At 42.3% G+C, this 15,000-nt stretch overlaps 2 protein-coding genes across 2 annotated transcripts; one reads left to right on the top strand and one right to left on the bottom strand.

Annotated features, from left to right (window-relative positions):
- Window positions 1–5,452: 5,452 nt before the first annotated feature.
- On the bottom strand, window positions 5,453–6,990 carry LOC134183179 (uncharacterized). Its single transcript, XM_062650660.1, has one exon. It carries the CDS (start codon window positions 6,636–6,638, stop codon window positions 5,802–5,804), a length of 837 nt encoding a protein of 278 aa, XP_062506644.1. The 5' UTR covers window positions 6,639–6,990; the 3' UTR covers window positions 5,453–5,801.
- A 2,483-nt stretch (window positions 6,991–9,473) lies between these two features.
- LOC134183600 (uncharacterized) lies at window positions 9,474–12,678 on the top strand. The gene is made up of 10 exons (XM_062651185.1): window positions 9,474–9,664; window positions 10,008–10,067; window positions 10,134–10,730; window positions 10,789–11,009; window positions 11,062–11,174; window positions 11,233–11,495; window positions 11,562–11,730; window positions 11,803–11,895; window positions 11,957–12,154; window positions 12,638–12,678. The coding sequence occupies exons 3-10, from the start codon at window positions 10,707–10,709 to the stop codon at window positions 12,676–12,678; spliced, it is 1,122 nt and encodes a 373-aa protein (XP_062507169.1). The 5' UTR covers window positions 9,474–9,664; window positions 10,008–10,067; window positions 10,134–10,706.
- The last annotated feature ends 2,322 nt before the right edge of the window (window positions 12,679–15,000 follow it).

Below are 15,000 nucleotides of genomic sequence, written 5' to 3'. Positions count from 1 at the left end.
GCTGAACTAATGATATCGTTCTTCCATTTTCGGACCCACATGCGGTATTGAGTCGGGAACATTGCTGAATGCGGTAAGTCATCCTCGTAAAAATTTACAGCTTTGGCAAGGTCTTGTGGAATCTCGCCGTCAAAGGTGGGACACTGACTTAATTGGAACAAGATGCAACAACCCGGTACCATAAGACGGATTGTCAGTAAATCTGTCTTGCAACTCAGTAATGACATCCGACAAAAACTCGTTGTAAAGGGTTATTCGATAGCAATCGTCTGCAGTTGTTGCAGGAACATTACCTCGATGCCGCTGACGTTGATTTACCCTTGGCTTTCTTAGCTCAAAGTCTTCTCCGTGCAGGTTTCCTCCCAGTTTGCTAGTCTCTTCGAATATCCGCCTAAACTCTCTCACAGAATTACTCTTCATGCTTTAGAATTGAAAGCACAGTATCGACTTCTTGTTAGCAAACAGGACATCGATCTGCACTCTGCATCTGTAGCTTGACTGTCAGTCCTCTGAGGCATGACAAAACGTGTAGTAGGATTTTAAAGTAGAGTAGAAAGGAAGAAGACTCCAATTGATATAGAAAGCCATTAGCTTTAGCAACCGTTTCCTTATCCCAGCTCCAATCTGCTGCAACCAAACACTCAAACTGTCTTGGAGAAATAATGACTTGAAAAACCATGTGCATGATAGGGAGGAGCTCCAGGAATACCACATGAGTATCAATGCGCTGAATCCAACGGGTTCTGCACGCATCTTCAATGTTTTTGCCTGACATTTCCGCAAAAGTGACATCCACAGCTTTTTCAAGAAATCGCTGCTGTTCGCTGACAGTCTAAAGAAGCTGGCTTTCTCTCCCATGGACAATTCTGTAGTCTGGAACTCCTGTATCTTGCAGGCTAACACCACTGCAAGATTTAGCCGATGTGCAGCACAGTCAACGTTGATGGCCTTAGGAGCCTGCGTTTGCACAACAGCTCGACACCCTGACCGCACACCAGCCATATTCGAACCACCATCGTAGCACTGACCTAGTTCGCAGGTCAGAAGGAGACAGGTGACAAGATTCCAGACACTGCAGTGTGGTAGTAGCCAGTACTTTTCCAGTGATTGTCTCTACTCCCACAAAGCTAATGTACGTTTCATTGACATCGTTGTTCAGAACATAACGTATACATATTGAGCATTGCTCTTTGTTCGAAACGTCTGTTACTTCGTCAGCAATGATTGAGAAAAACTGTTACCGAGACTACCAAAACCGTGCGCCGCTACATATATGTACTAACCTAACGAGTTGAGAATCAGAAGTTGACGACAGCTGGGGGGTTCAAAGGAACCCATTTCACCTCCCCTGGATCCGCCTATGCCAGTGACTTTTACAACAAATTCGTGTGCTTTGTCTTGTAGCCATTGACGACTGATTTCCTTGCCTGCTGATGGTGGCACTTGATCTGGACTTTCCATCTCCAGGAAATGAGTCAAGAGTGCAACCAGATATGACTGGAGGACATTTTGCAAAAAATCATCAGATGGTTGAAACTTCTTGGCATCTTTGTCAACGTTCTTCGATTCAAAAGACATCTGATATTTGCCAGCCACCCGATCTCAGTAAAGCTCCCCAGAAGAGAAGAAACACAACGCGGAGACACTCCCAAAGAAAATAAAAATCTTCTGGATTTTCTTTTGCCCAAGTTAGTCGCTGTAAGGGTGTTATATCATCAATCCTGCGTCGTTTGGCCCCTCTGATGGTGGCACACGTGGCTTGGTCACCTACTACACGCTGTTGTTTATCTCCTTTTATACCAAGGTCTTTGGCAAATCGTAGCAAAATATCAATGTTACTATCAATGAAAATTTCATTGATGTCCATAAGAGCAAGTGGGTGGATCTCAGTCTTCTTGGCCTGGTAGTCTAATCTTTTATCTGCGATGAATAAGTTTAAGTGACGAAAAGAATCAAAAAAGTTGGTAAGTATTTGCATAACTATAAATTGAGCCCTGTCCATAAATATTTCTTCATCCTCATTGCTGGGAAGAAGGGATTTAGGCTGTAACTTTTCTCTTGAGCCTTGTGGTTCATCTGTCTCTGCAATTAACTCTGGTGGTGGTAACCGGCTTGCTTTGACTGCTAGTCTGCTGGTGAAGTCCCATAATTCTGTGTGTCGTTGTTTCCTTTCATGCCGTACCTTTTTTGAAAGTTGACATTGTCAAAGACCAGAATCCATTCCCCTCCTTCAGGTTAGAATCTTCAGCAGTTTCCTTTGCAAGCCTTTTCACCCATTCCATGGTTTGATTGTAACTTAATAAAATTTTAAGATGATTGAGATTAGCAATCGCCTGTTAATGTACTGCCCTAGCAATAGCATCAGACCAACCAGCAATTGCAGCCCTTTCAATTTGTTGCTTCTTTTCCTGGCTAGGATGGAGAGGGCTGTAATGCTGTGAACATTTTGAAGCACACTTGCTTTTGTAGAGTCATCTGCAGGGTGGTTGAGAGTTGAAATGGTTGAACTCAGATCAGGCGAATGCATTGCAAGTTGATCACGAAGCTGAGATAAACTGAATTGATGCAGTAGTTTGTGTGTACTTGGGCCTTTGATGAAAGGTCCTCCAGCCACGTATAATGCCATTGGAAGGTGACAAGGGCATTGCACAACCCAAACGGCATTACTGTAAATTTGAAATGGACCTGTGGTGTCGAAAAAGATGTTTTCGGTCTGTCACTCGGGTCAACCTCAACTTGCCAATAGCCGCTGGCCAAATCTAATGTTGATCGAGAAGTACATGTATTGAGCTCCTCCCAGGGAATCTAGCGTCTCGTCCACTCGAGGTAGTGGATAGGCATCCTTGATGGTGATACCGTTTAAGGCCCGGTAATTAACATAAAATCGATAAATGCCATCCTTCTTTCGCACTAAAACAACAGGAGAGGACCGAGGACTGGCTGATAGGGGTGATAATCCCATTTTGTAACATGTCTTGAACTTGTTGCTGCACCAATGGCTTTAGTGATTGCGGTAATCGATATTGTCGTTGCTTGACAGGATTATGTTCTTGGGTTGGCATGGCATGTTGAACGATGTTGGATCTCCCTACATCTCCGTCTCCTTGAGAGAATAGTTCTCTGTTATCTAACACAAGCTTGTCCAGTAGGGCTCTCTCGCCTGGGCTCAAACGGGTTGCTGACCAATCAAATCGCTTGAGGAATTCGAGGTCGTCCTTCTTCTCATGTGAGGTCGGGTTGATAGTACAGCAAGAATCTGTTGGAATACATTGATCAACAGGTACAAGAGTGCCCAATACCGTCCCCTTGTTGAGACACCTCGAACCTTGCATAAACAGTATAGCTGCACTAGGCGTTTTGTACTTGATTCAGGAACCAATACTCTGGTAATCAAAGCACCTGTACTGTCCATTAGCGTTTGGTTTGGCTCCAGCATTTGGGTAGTCGTAGTTGAACACTGCTGCTCATCACTATTGATTACCGTTGCCATGTTAACCACACATTCCATCCCTGGTGTCTGTACTTGTGTCTCTAAAACCAAACTACACTTCTGTACATCTTCTTTCCGTTCTTCCGGTATATCTCTCTTGAGTTGCAGAGACCCTTCTATCCAATCCAGACGTCCTCGTTTCAGATCTACTATCATTCTATGATGGAGTAGAAAGTCAGATCCCATTAAGGGCCCTGTATCTGTGGGCACAACCATAAAACGACGCGGAGCTACCCAATAGTCTAAATAGACCAGCAAATCAACCTCCCCCAGTACCTGCAATCTTGTTCCGTTCACCGCCTGTAAATTTACATTACCAGAACACGGACGTAGCGGTTTTCCAACCACTATTGATATAGGGACCAACGACACAGACGCGCCAGTATCAATAAGGCACGGACTCTCTATTCCATTCACAGTACCGCAAACCACTATCGATTTAGCCATGCCATTTACCTGGTAAAACCTCCCTTGACTGTTTCGGTTAGATGTCTGTCCTGTTGTGGGTAGGTGGTTACCGCGGCGATCTATGTCTCTTGATGTTGCTGTAGATCGTTGGTCACGTCGGTCACTTCGCTGATCACAATCACGAGCCATGTGGCCTTGTCTACCACAGACAAAACACCCTCTTCCGCGTGGCTGTGTCGACCTCAACAATGGACAATCGCGTTGCAGATGTCCTGGCCGATTGCATTTGTCACACAATCGCTCACCACTTCCGGGTTTGGTAGCTGGACGTCGTCCCAATGACACAGCTGGGTATGCATATTGAATAGATTGTCCTTGAGACGTCGATTGTTGTTGTAACTTCAATTGTTCCAATCTCTTCTCTAGCTTCGTAATGTACTCGTCTTTTGTTGACTTCCACGGAGGTGGCGGACATCTCACATCGACGGCACTAACTACCGCCTCTAACTACCGCCTCTAACCCCCCCCCCCCCCCGGTTGTCTTACGCCGATCACTCAACAGCATCAACCCATTTTCCCTTATAATTGTGGCTCCCAACGTGGTTTCTGCGTGGAGTTCTAATTTGTGACGAACGAATTCTGGCATGCCTTCTATAAATCTGTCGGGTAGCTGCTGTTGCCGATTAGCAACTGACAGTTCCGGGTACGCCTTGTCAATCAGTCGCTTCGGCTCTCCTGCGTAGACTTCCATGGGCTCATCAGCTTTCCAGGTGCGGTCTTTGAATTGACGCGTAGACAGTCGCCGCCGTTCTGCCGTTGGTGGTGAGAACACTTCTTGAGAGCTGTGCACAAGTGTGCATACGTATCTTTTTGCTCTGCGGTAAGACGATCGTAAACCACCCAAGCACGTCCTTTCAGATACGTCGGTAAGATCTTTTGTTTAGTCTCACCGTCTTCTATATTCCATCCATTTGCATCCGCGCACAAGTCAAACTTCTTCAGAAATTGTAAGATATCACCGTCGCTAAACTAATCGGGAAGAGAAACTATTCGGCTTCCAAGAGAGCGCGGATTGTGCGGTTGCTGGAGTTCCTGTTCCTGTCCTTGTTGCGCCATTAGTTACCGTACCCCAATTCAAAGCACCTGTATACCACAACTGTGGGCAACGATACCGCAATTCAAAGTATGGGTACCGTAATTATAGGTACCGCAATTCAAATCAACGGTACACACTGTAATGCGATAGTATACACGTACAAGTAAAGACACTTTCATACGATCACTTCGGTAAATGCTCCTATCGCTGTCAGATCTGAACTCGATCACTTCGACAAAGTGCTTCTATATCGCTGTTAGATCCGAACTGCTGACACCAAATGTAGCACCGTCCAGACGCAGCGTTCTGTAAAATACGTTGTACTACTGTCTAGACGTATCCGTACTATACTGCACTCTCTTTCTCGTGTAATATAATCCAAGCAGGCACTGGTATGTAGGACACACTCGAACGATCAACTGATCAAGCCTTGCGCAAGTGCTACGTACACCAAGTAGTGAACTTGAACTCAACTCTTTATCTAAAAGTAGACGATACATCGTACTACACAATACACGTACTACACACACGATCAATTACTACGCTAGTCTAGCAAATTCGCAAGTTCTAAAGACGCTACCCAATGACGTCAACTAACGTACGCTAAGTAACTAATGCGCTACACAGCTGCTACGATATCAATCTAAGCGTGTTGTATCCGAGTCTCTAGAGAGACCAGATGTAACAGAATTTGGAGTTACTGATCAGCAATTGTAAACCTATTTAGTAGCTAACATGCAAGCTAACACTACAACACTTATTCTCATTTTGCGCTCACGCGTCCACTCCAGAATCCATCGGTACTCCTCATTCGTCCTCGTTTACGGTACCCTGCAGAATTTCTTGAGCGTCTTCGCTGTTTGGACTCATAGCCACAGCGTCTTCATCCAGAAACGCGAGATCATGCACAAGTTTAGTGAAAGTACGGCGTTCTTTCTCGCGACATTCTGAATCATCGTCATCATTTTGACATCCCGGAATGCAGGCTTCATCCGAGTCGGACGCCTGACTTATCCCTTTATCGGCTGACGATCTACATAGAGGGATGTCACTGCAGTCGACTCGATCAACCTCTGCTTTCACGGACGGATACTTGGCTGCTGTCATGATGATGGCCACGTCCATGTCGAGAACGGCTTCTTCTAGCAGTGCTGCTGCTGTATCGTTCATTCTACGATGACGCCATTCGTGAGCGATATGTCTGATGCTGCACATGTCAGCTTTGACACGCGCCATGTCATTGGGTAGATACTCCAAGGCACTTCGGTCATCGGTGGGAGGAGATGACCTGCGTTTCCTGCCGATGCCAGAAAAGATCTTTCCGCCAAAGGCAGTACCACAAGTCTTCAGCGTCTCTTTGACAGAAGCGGAAACTGCATTCGTGACTTGCAGAGCGCAGTTGGCAGCTCTGATGCCCGATGTTACTCCACAGACTACAGGAGTGCACCATACACCTAGTGGACACAAGCAAGCGACTGACACGGCCGTTGATACTTTGGAAACCGCTTTGACGACGCTACTGACTGTGCTTCCCAACCACCCTCCGCCTCTCCTTCCTCTGCTCCCTCTGCTCCAGCCGTTCACCTCAGTCAAACTTGCAGCCAGCAGCAAGACTGACAAAACGAGCACAACTCCGACTCTCATGACGTTCACGCTGGTATACACAACGAGACTTTCTGTTCAAATTGACGTTTGCCAAGCGAGGTGCGCACCAGTCTGTAATATGGGTCACCACGGCCCGTGATTTTGCCAAAATACGCCTTTCCCGTGATTTTCGACGTTCTTTGACGTTCCTCTCATGATATTTGACTCTCGTGATATTTGACTCTCGTGATATTAGTTGGGGTTCACTTTTACACAGAAGTGGCTAATGAGATTGAGATCGCAACACGTGTACCCGTGACAAAGTTTCGCTTTGTATTCGCAGCGAAAGCTAGAGTACGTAATTCCACCACGTATGTCACACCTCACCTTACCACTAAGTTTTCTTGAACTGCACGCTCTTTTCGAGCTCAAACTCCGGGTGTGAACATGTCTACGTATCCCCTTTCTACTCTTCGGTTCGTTTTTTGCCAAACTACGCATTTCTAGGCTTTCGAGGTAACCGTTGTTCTAGTGTAGGTCGATCACGAACTTCGCTCAAACCGGTTGTAACTCGGCAGAATGATAGAACGTTGTATTTGAAGACATTTGTGTGTTTCCGATTGCCAACGGACGCAAAACAAATCTAAGTGACTCCGACGACACTTACGGGGTGATTGTTCGAAGGAACGGCCTGGAAAGAAAAGCGAATAATCTTTTATGCATTTACTTCTATGAGATGTATTTCTGTGTTGAGTTTCGTGGCTGTTTGCGAGCGCGTTGTTGAGAAATCTGAAAGAACATGTCGCTATAGAGGCGTACGGCGTTTCACGGCAACCATATGATACGTGACTCTAATTACCAACGTCTAGCTGCTCTAAAGTATTACAGACGTCTAATTACAGACGTCTAGCTTCGTCTGCGCCAATCAGTGTCCAGTATTCGCTTACAATAAATGACATATCCCACTTCCGCTACATATTGACCAGTCAATAAATCTATGTAACTGCCTGGGGCTACTGGTATATCAAGATGTGAATTGTTTGTGAACATAACAATTAGGCTACTGAAACATATCTGTCAGCCAGAACAAACAATACGTGAGTCTACGGATCCGTACGGAAATCATAATGAGTTCTTTCATGAGTGTAGCAAGTGCAGACCTAAGCAAACTAAACTGAGAGTCGTCCTTCTGGAAAAAATTAACCGTGGTTAGGCGTCCAGCAACAGAATGATACTCGCGCACAGAACGCTGTAAACCAGCTACATGGTAGAAGGTGGATACGGCTTTCCACCTTGCCTCCGAACTTCATGCACAAACCTTGCAAGCCAGTAGTTCATTTCTCTGTTGTTCATAACATGCAGATCATGCACGTACCGCCCGAGCGCTCCCTCTTCAGTTGGCTGCTTGTTTCTCCATTTCTTCCATGCGTTGAACACTCTAACCGCAACCGCGCACATGCAGTAGCTTTTGTGGCGTTAGGGAGAACACGCGAATCAAGAAACTTCTGAAAACTACTGGATGAAATTGGAAACGAGATTACTGCTGATCAGAAACAACATCAACGTCTAGCAGTCTACTAGCTTCCAAAAATCAATAACTGGCAATTCTGCTGTTTCAATGCCCAAGTCGATTTCAGAACATTATGCTACACAAGTCAACTGATTTGAACTTCCGCGCCTAGAGGATATCACCGCCTCAGCTGGGCGATACAAGCCCGTTATAGACCTTCTGGCAAGTGTCTAGACGAATACACCCCGCTGCGCCCAGCTCGTTAGTACTCGGGCTTCGCCCGTCGTGCCAACTCGTGGGCGGAGCGGGGTGTATTTCGTTTATACACTCGCCAGCGGTCTATAACCTATACGTATTCCCCTGTGATAGTGGCTATCCAGTTTTCTTTTCCCGTGAGATGGTAGCACTAATTTGTTCCACTTTTCATACGGCGTTTCCAATAAACAAACGTTCCTGACCTCTCTTTTGCTTCAGTAACGAACAGGAGTAACATGCGGCTTGTCTAGATTCATCCTGTAGACATACCTAGCCTCGGATTTCCAGACCAATGTAGCGCCAAATCGGCCTAGACCAGCCGCATGGTAGTACTGAAGCAAAAGAGAAGTCAGGAACGCTTGTTTAGAGAAAATGCGGTATGAAAAGTAGAACAAATTAATTCTATATCATGAGAAAAGGAATACACTATCAGAGGGGAATACCCTACTTTTGATTGTGCAAGTCGAACCTTTTTTACTCTAGATTGCGTAGCAAGCCAGTATCTTACTGCTACATAGGAAAATTTTGTTTCCTAGGAGTTCAAACGGCACCGTACGATCCCTACGCTGCAGAGAGTGATGAGAAATTGGCTAGAAATACGTAGAAACATGTCCTAAAAGTTGATTTTAGCACTAGACGTCGAGATTCTATGCTCAAAATGCTCAAAATCTTTACAGTGTCTAAATTTGCTCGTAAAATGGCGATCTAGCGTGTTTCGGGCATCCGAAACTAGAGGGCGTGACTTCACTCAACTCTGACGACTACGCACCACGGCTACGCACGCAAAACGACGACGCTGCCCATACGATTGTTTGAAAGATGAGATGTTAGGCTACTGCAACAAATAGATTCAGTTTGTGTCTGTGCCTTGGTAGCTCTATACGAGAGGCCATCCGGGTATTTGTCCGGGTCTAGAGGGAGGGCGCGGTAGACGTCTAGTCGAGTCTCGTTCTCGCTAGAACGAGCCAAATTCATTGATTGTCACGGATCAAGAATAGTTACCTAACGTCTCTACGTTGCTCTATATTTCATCCTTAGACAATTGCGTTGGACCAAGATCTCCTGTCCGCATCTAGCCGTTATCCGAAACCAGATAAGGGACTCTATGTCATAACTTACGCATGCGTAAACAGCTGTCTGATGGCTTTCCGAAACGCACGAAAACAAGGACCCTACAGAGAGTATCTTCGAGATGCAAGCAAAATACCTTGTTTGATGAAGCGGCGGACCCAATGCCTTATCGCTGACGAATCGGAAAGTAGGCCTAGTGTTGAAGCAGAGGCTTATATCACAACTGTGGAAGATGACCTAACAGCAAATGGTCAGATTATAGATAAGATTGTAGATCAAACGATGTGGACATGTTTATAGTTCGTATAAATCTATAAGAGACAGAAAGATAGCAACAAATTTATATTAATTAACTAACGCGATAATTTTTGTTTAATTAAATTTAGATAGATACAACAGGAGCGCCTCTTGTTTATCTCCCGGAATTGTCTCTTAACTCAAACGTCTTAATGTCCATGTCTGATCTTAGTGTTGTTCTTAAATATTCATGTAAAATATAGCTTAATACAATTATAATGTGGTTACCTAAAACTTATTTTATCAAATAGAACAGCTAGCGCAGTGGTTTTGTGTCAACGTTTTGTTTTGCTTAGATGAATGTAGGGAGGGTTTACAGTCTGATGCTTCGAACTTTGCTGTTGACGGTGTGATCGGTAAACACCATCCTTGCAGTTCATTTTTAGGACAGCTCAATTCAATTGTCTTATATTGCCCTTCAGATGAGGACAACAAGGAAGGCTGCCAGTCTGATGGTTACAGCATATAACTTTTGATAATGACATCAATGAAGATAGCGTAGGCAGTGATGGAAACAGTCAAATATTAGATCAAAGTACAGAGAGCTAGACTCACATCCTATTTCAGTGTGATGATAAATATGAGGAAGGGACTGCATATGACAGGCTAGACACTGGCACTGGTTCATTTTCATGTGATGAACCCAGTGTTGCTGGTGACGAGGATCTCTTGTTTCCTGGTTGTCCTCTAACAAAAAGGAGCAGCTCATTTTTAATAATGTTGTTTATTTTGCAGCATAAATTGTCTGCTCAAGCTTGTAAAGACCTAATGCAGCTTATTTCGGCTCACTTTCCATTAGGTCACCATGCTATGACCTCGTTGTACTGCCTGAAATCATATCTTAATAAAACCTGTGCTCCTGTGAAACCAATGAAAGCATTTGTATGTCCCAGCTGCGAAGATTTAATTGCAAACAGTGCAGACTAATGTAGCAGGGAGCAATGTCAAGAAGCAACTGTAAAACCATATGAATTTTTGTTTTTTTTATGTGAAAAATGCACTGTCTCGACTGTTTAAAGGTTTGAATTCATCAGCAGTGTTTAATTTTAATTTTTTTTTAATTTCTTTTTTTTGTAGACAGTGAATTTTGTTTCTGCTAGTTTTGAGAAAAGAAATAATGCTGATATGTCTGATATAACAAGCGGCAAAAGATACAGGAATATGACTACCGAATTATTATGGAAATGGATTATCACACTGACTTTGAACACGGATGGTGTATCTGTTTTTAGAACTTCACGAACTGGGTCTCTTTGGCCTGTGTATCTTACAATTAATGAGCTTCCTCCTGAATGCAGGTAGGCAATGAAATTAAGTGTTAATTTGTCTACTTCTTATGCCATGTCATAGATTTTCACTCAAGTATGCCATTGTCTGTGCTCTTTGGCTTCATCCATCGAAACCGCCTAGACAAGCATTTCTACAACTTCTAATGAGTCAGCTGAAGGAACTGTCCACAAATGGTAACATGTCATGATTTGCTATTTGAACTTTAGTAATTAACTTATTGTTCACGTGCAGGAGAAACTTTCAAGACAGCTGAAGGATTGCAGCACTGCAAAGTTATTCTGATTTTCATTACTTGTGATTTACCAGCCAGAGCAATGATCCTTTGCATGAAGCAGCACAATGGACAGTATGCCTGTCCTTATTGTTATAATCCAGGCGTTACTATTGGCAGTGATCACCTTCATCAATATTGGCCAATTAAACACGATGCTATTGCCAGAACCCATGCTAGTGTTGTTAGTGATGTGACGGAGGCAGTAGATCTACGACATCCAGTGCGATTGACATTATTTATTAACAATATGTATGTATTTTACAGTTACAGTCTTGTTTTGATGCAGGTCAAGGGAATGCTGAATGTAGTATCTCCACTCTTAGCATTACCGGGATTTGACATAGTAGATGGAACAGCTATTGACTGGATGCACGTAGTTTACTTGGGTATTACTCGATCACTGCTTGACAGGTGGCCGACTTTTTCCGATGAAATCTACTCTATTGGTGATAAGGCAAATACCTACATTTATGTGTATACCTACTGTAAACTTTGCCATGTAAGATCGAGTCTTAATTTTGTGCGGGTAACTTTTCTCGATAAGCGTCTCCTTTCAATTAAAGCACCTGACCACTTTAGTCGAATTCCACATACGCTGAAAGAGTTTTCCACATGGAAGGGTATTGTTAATAATCAGACATTTTATTGGTTGTCTTCAACAGTAAGATAATATTTTTGTAGGTAGTGAAAATAGATCATGGCTGTTTTTCTGGTCTCTTCCAGTGCTTAGAGGAATTCTGCCAAGAGAGCACTATATCCATTACAGCATACTTGTTGTTGGATGTCGTCTCCTTTGTGGAATGAAGATATCTTCCAATGATATTGATAGAGCACGACAACTTTTGCTGAAGTTTTATGAAAGGCATGAACTGCTTTATGGTATGTACTACTCTGTTGAAATACCTTTGCACATACATTCAAAGTAAAGGAACTCAGTTTGAATGCATGTTCGTTTGTACCCTAAATTTTTCGTAGATACTGCATGCACTGTGAAACGTTGCAGGGTTAGGACACCATTTCAGCAAGGCATGCCACCTTGTTTTCCCAGGATCTATTTCAATGCTACTGTCTATTCTTTGGTTAGATTAGACTGCAAATGTTTGCAATATCTCTGTTGCCTTTTAGACGTTTGACATCATTTTTAGAAACTACACAGCCAAGTTTTTGTCTATTTGGATTATTTACTAGATTCTTTTATTATTAATGGAAGGCAAAGAATATGGGAATAGTTATTCCTATCAAAAGACACTCAATCTATGATTAACTGTATCAAGAGACTAATGGATGCCTTCTGTAACTCATTAAGTAACTAATCTATTTATTTTATTTTATTGTGTAACATGGTTATTACATACTATGTAGCTGCTCTTACTGGTAGCACACCTGCCACGTTTTGTCATTAGATGATCACGTATAATTGTCGAGTTGTGGAGACTATACTAGAGTACACAATTTACCAATTTACATCATCTGCTGGTATATGAATACTGTTAGTGTCATTTGATTATAATGTGTTACTCATTAATTTGATAGCATTTTGGCATTACAAAAATAACTATTTATTCAAATATTCTTGGACTATTATGTGGGGTATTTTTCTTTCAATTGTTATGGGATCACAATGGCTAAAGTAGGTGTTTGTTTTGAGCATGAGAGATCATAGCAAGAACTCTTTGCAATGCTAAGACAGGTGATTAAATTTAGTGCTAGGGAAATGATCAGAACCTTGCATGTTATTACTGTTGTGGCAGTAACTTTATGCAGTGGGTAACTCAGAACTGTTATAAATGCACAAGGCTTTTTAGTTGCTTGTATTCAAAACTATAAAACAAGAACAGCCATTTCTATTCTTGCTAATTAAATAATTCTTTTTAGTTTAATTTCTTGTTAACTCAAATGTTATTTGGAGAAATATATATTATGTCTTGTATCTAAGATAACTAACTAATTAATGAATGAATGAAAATTTATTTAATTAAGCATATGTTGTGTATAATTAATTTGAAAAATCTGGAAAGCTACTAAAAAATTTTGTTAGAACATGTTCTACGATGGTGTTCTATTAGGTGGCAGCTTCTACAGTAGGTACACACACCTGGCACAGTAACTGAAATCTGTGTATTTATGTAACTAGTAAATGAAGCTGTGTTTACACCGTCGCTTCACAGCTACGAGCGTATATACTTGCATCTAGGTGCTTGTTGTGTGTGTGTGTGTGTGTGTGTGTGTGTGTGTGTGTGTGTGTGTGTGTGTGTGTCACGTTTGTATTTATTGTGAATATTAATGTAAATTTTATTAATTTTGTAAATATCTATTTATTGTCATTATCATTATTAATTCATTAGCTTGTTGCTAGAATGTATAATTCTTTAAAAACACAGGGATGCGTCGACGTGATTAAAGATAATTAACTAAATATTATCAATGTCCCACACTACACTTCGAATTCAGCACAAGTGACAGAAGTGACGTTGTGTGTGTGTGTGTGTGTGTGTGTGTGTGTGTGTGTGTGTGTGTGTGGCACGTGTGTATTTATTATAAATATTAATGTAAATTTATTAATTTTTGTCTATTTATTGTCATTATCATTATCTATTCATTAGCTTGTTGCTTGAATGTATAATTCTTTCAAAACACAAGGATGCGTCGATGTGATTAAAGATAATTAACTAAATATCATCAATTTCCACACTACACTTCGAATTCAGCACAAGTGACAGAAGTGACGTTGTGTGTGTGTGTGTGTGTGTGTGTGTGTGTGTGTGTGTGTGTGTGTGTGTGTGTGTGTGTGTGTGTGTGTGTGTATTTATTGTAAATATCAATGTATATTTATTAAATTTTGTTAAATTATTGTCATTATTATTAATTAATCATATTAATCATTAGCTTAATTGATGCTAGAATGTAAACGGCAATTCTTTGAAAACACCTGGATTTATCAATGTGATTAAAGATAATTAACTAAATACCATCAATGTCCCACACTACTTCGAATTCACACAGCTACGCAACTCTTGCACGGCGCGGGCTTCTTATCTACGTTATGTCTCAATTCTGCATGTATAGCGCTCTTGTATCACTGGAAGTTAATAAATTAATTAACTGTTGAGATGGACTATCAGATGATTATCATACTTTTATTGAATCGTCGCCATCTTTCGTTCCGCTAATTCGTTGTAGCTAGAGATCGATGTACGTCTCCTAGCTGCATAGAATATACTGTGAAGCGACATGCATGTACATCTAGCGACCGGATGCAGAAGAAAGCAGCGTACACAACGTTTCCCACGATTCTTTCTTGCAAGACGACGTCAATCGTTCATCATCAGTCGTACTTAGAACATATTGCTCTCTTGATCGCAGATGACATGCTGGTGGTGCGCATGCAACGGTGCTTAGAGCTAGATGCATGGTCCCATGGGACCTTCGCTTGGCGTCTTGAAGAACGCTAGAGCTTCAGCTTTCAAATGCGTCGGTCATCACAAACAATGTGATGGGCATATCATATGATGTCAATAATCGAACTCACTATTAAATATCTCTGCTATTCTTGCCTTAATCATGACCACATCACTTTCATAAAGCGTAATGCAGTCAAATTCATGTCCTACCATTACCACAAACAAAAGTTACACACACGCACGCACGCACGCACGCACACACACACACACGCATGCACACACGCACGCACACACACACACACACACACACACACACACACACAC

This window comes from Corticium candelabrum, chromosome 8, assembly GCF_963422355.1.
Source record: "Corticium candelabrum chromosome 8, ooCorCand1.1, whole genome shotgun sequence".
Lineage (NCBI taxonomy): Eukaryota > Metazoa > Porifera > Homoscleromorpha > Homosclerophorida > Plakinidae > Corticium > Corticium candelabrum.
The sequence above is the reverse complement of the archived record's forward strand: the minus strand, read 5'-3'. Positions and strand labels throughout refer to the sequence as shown.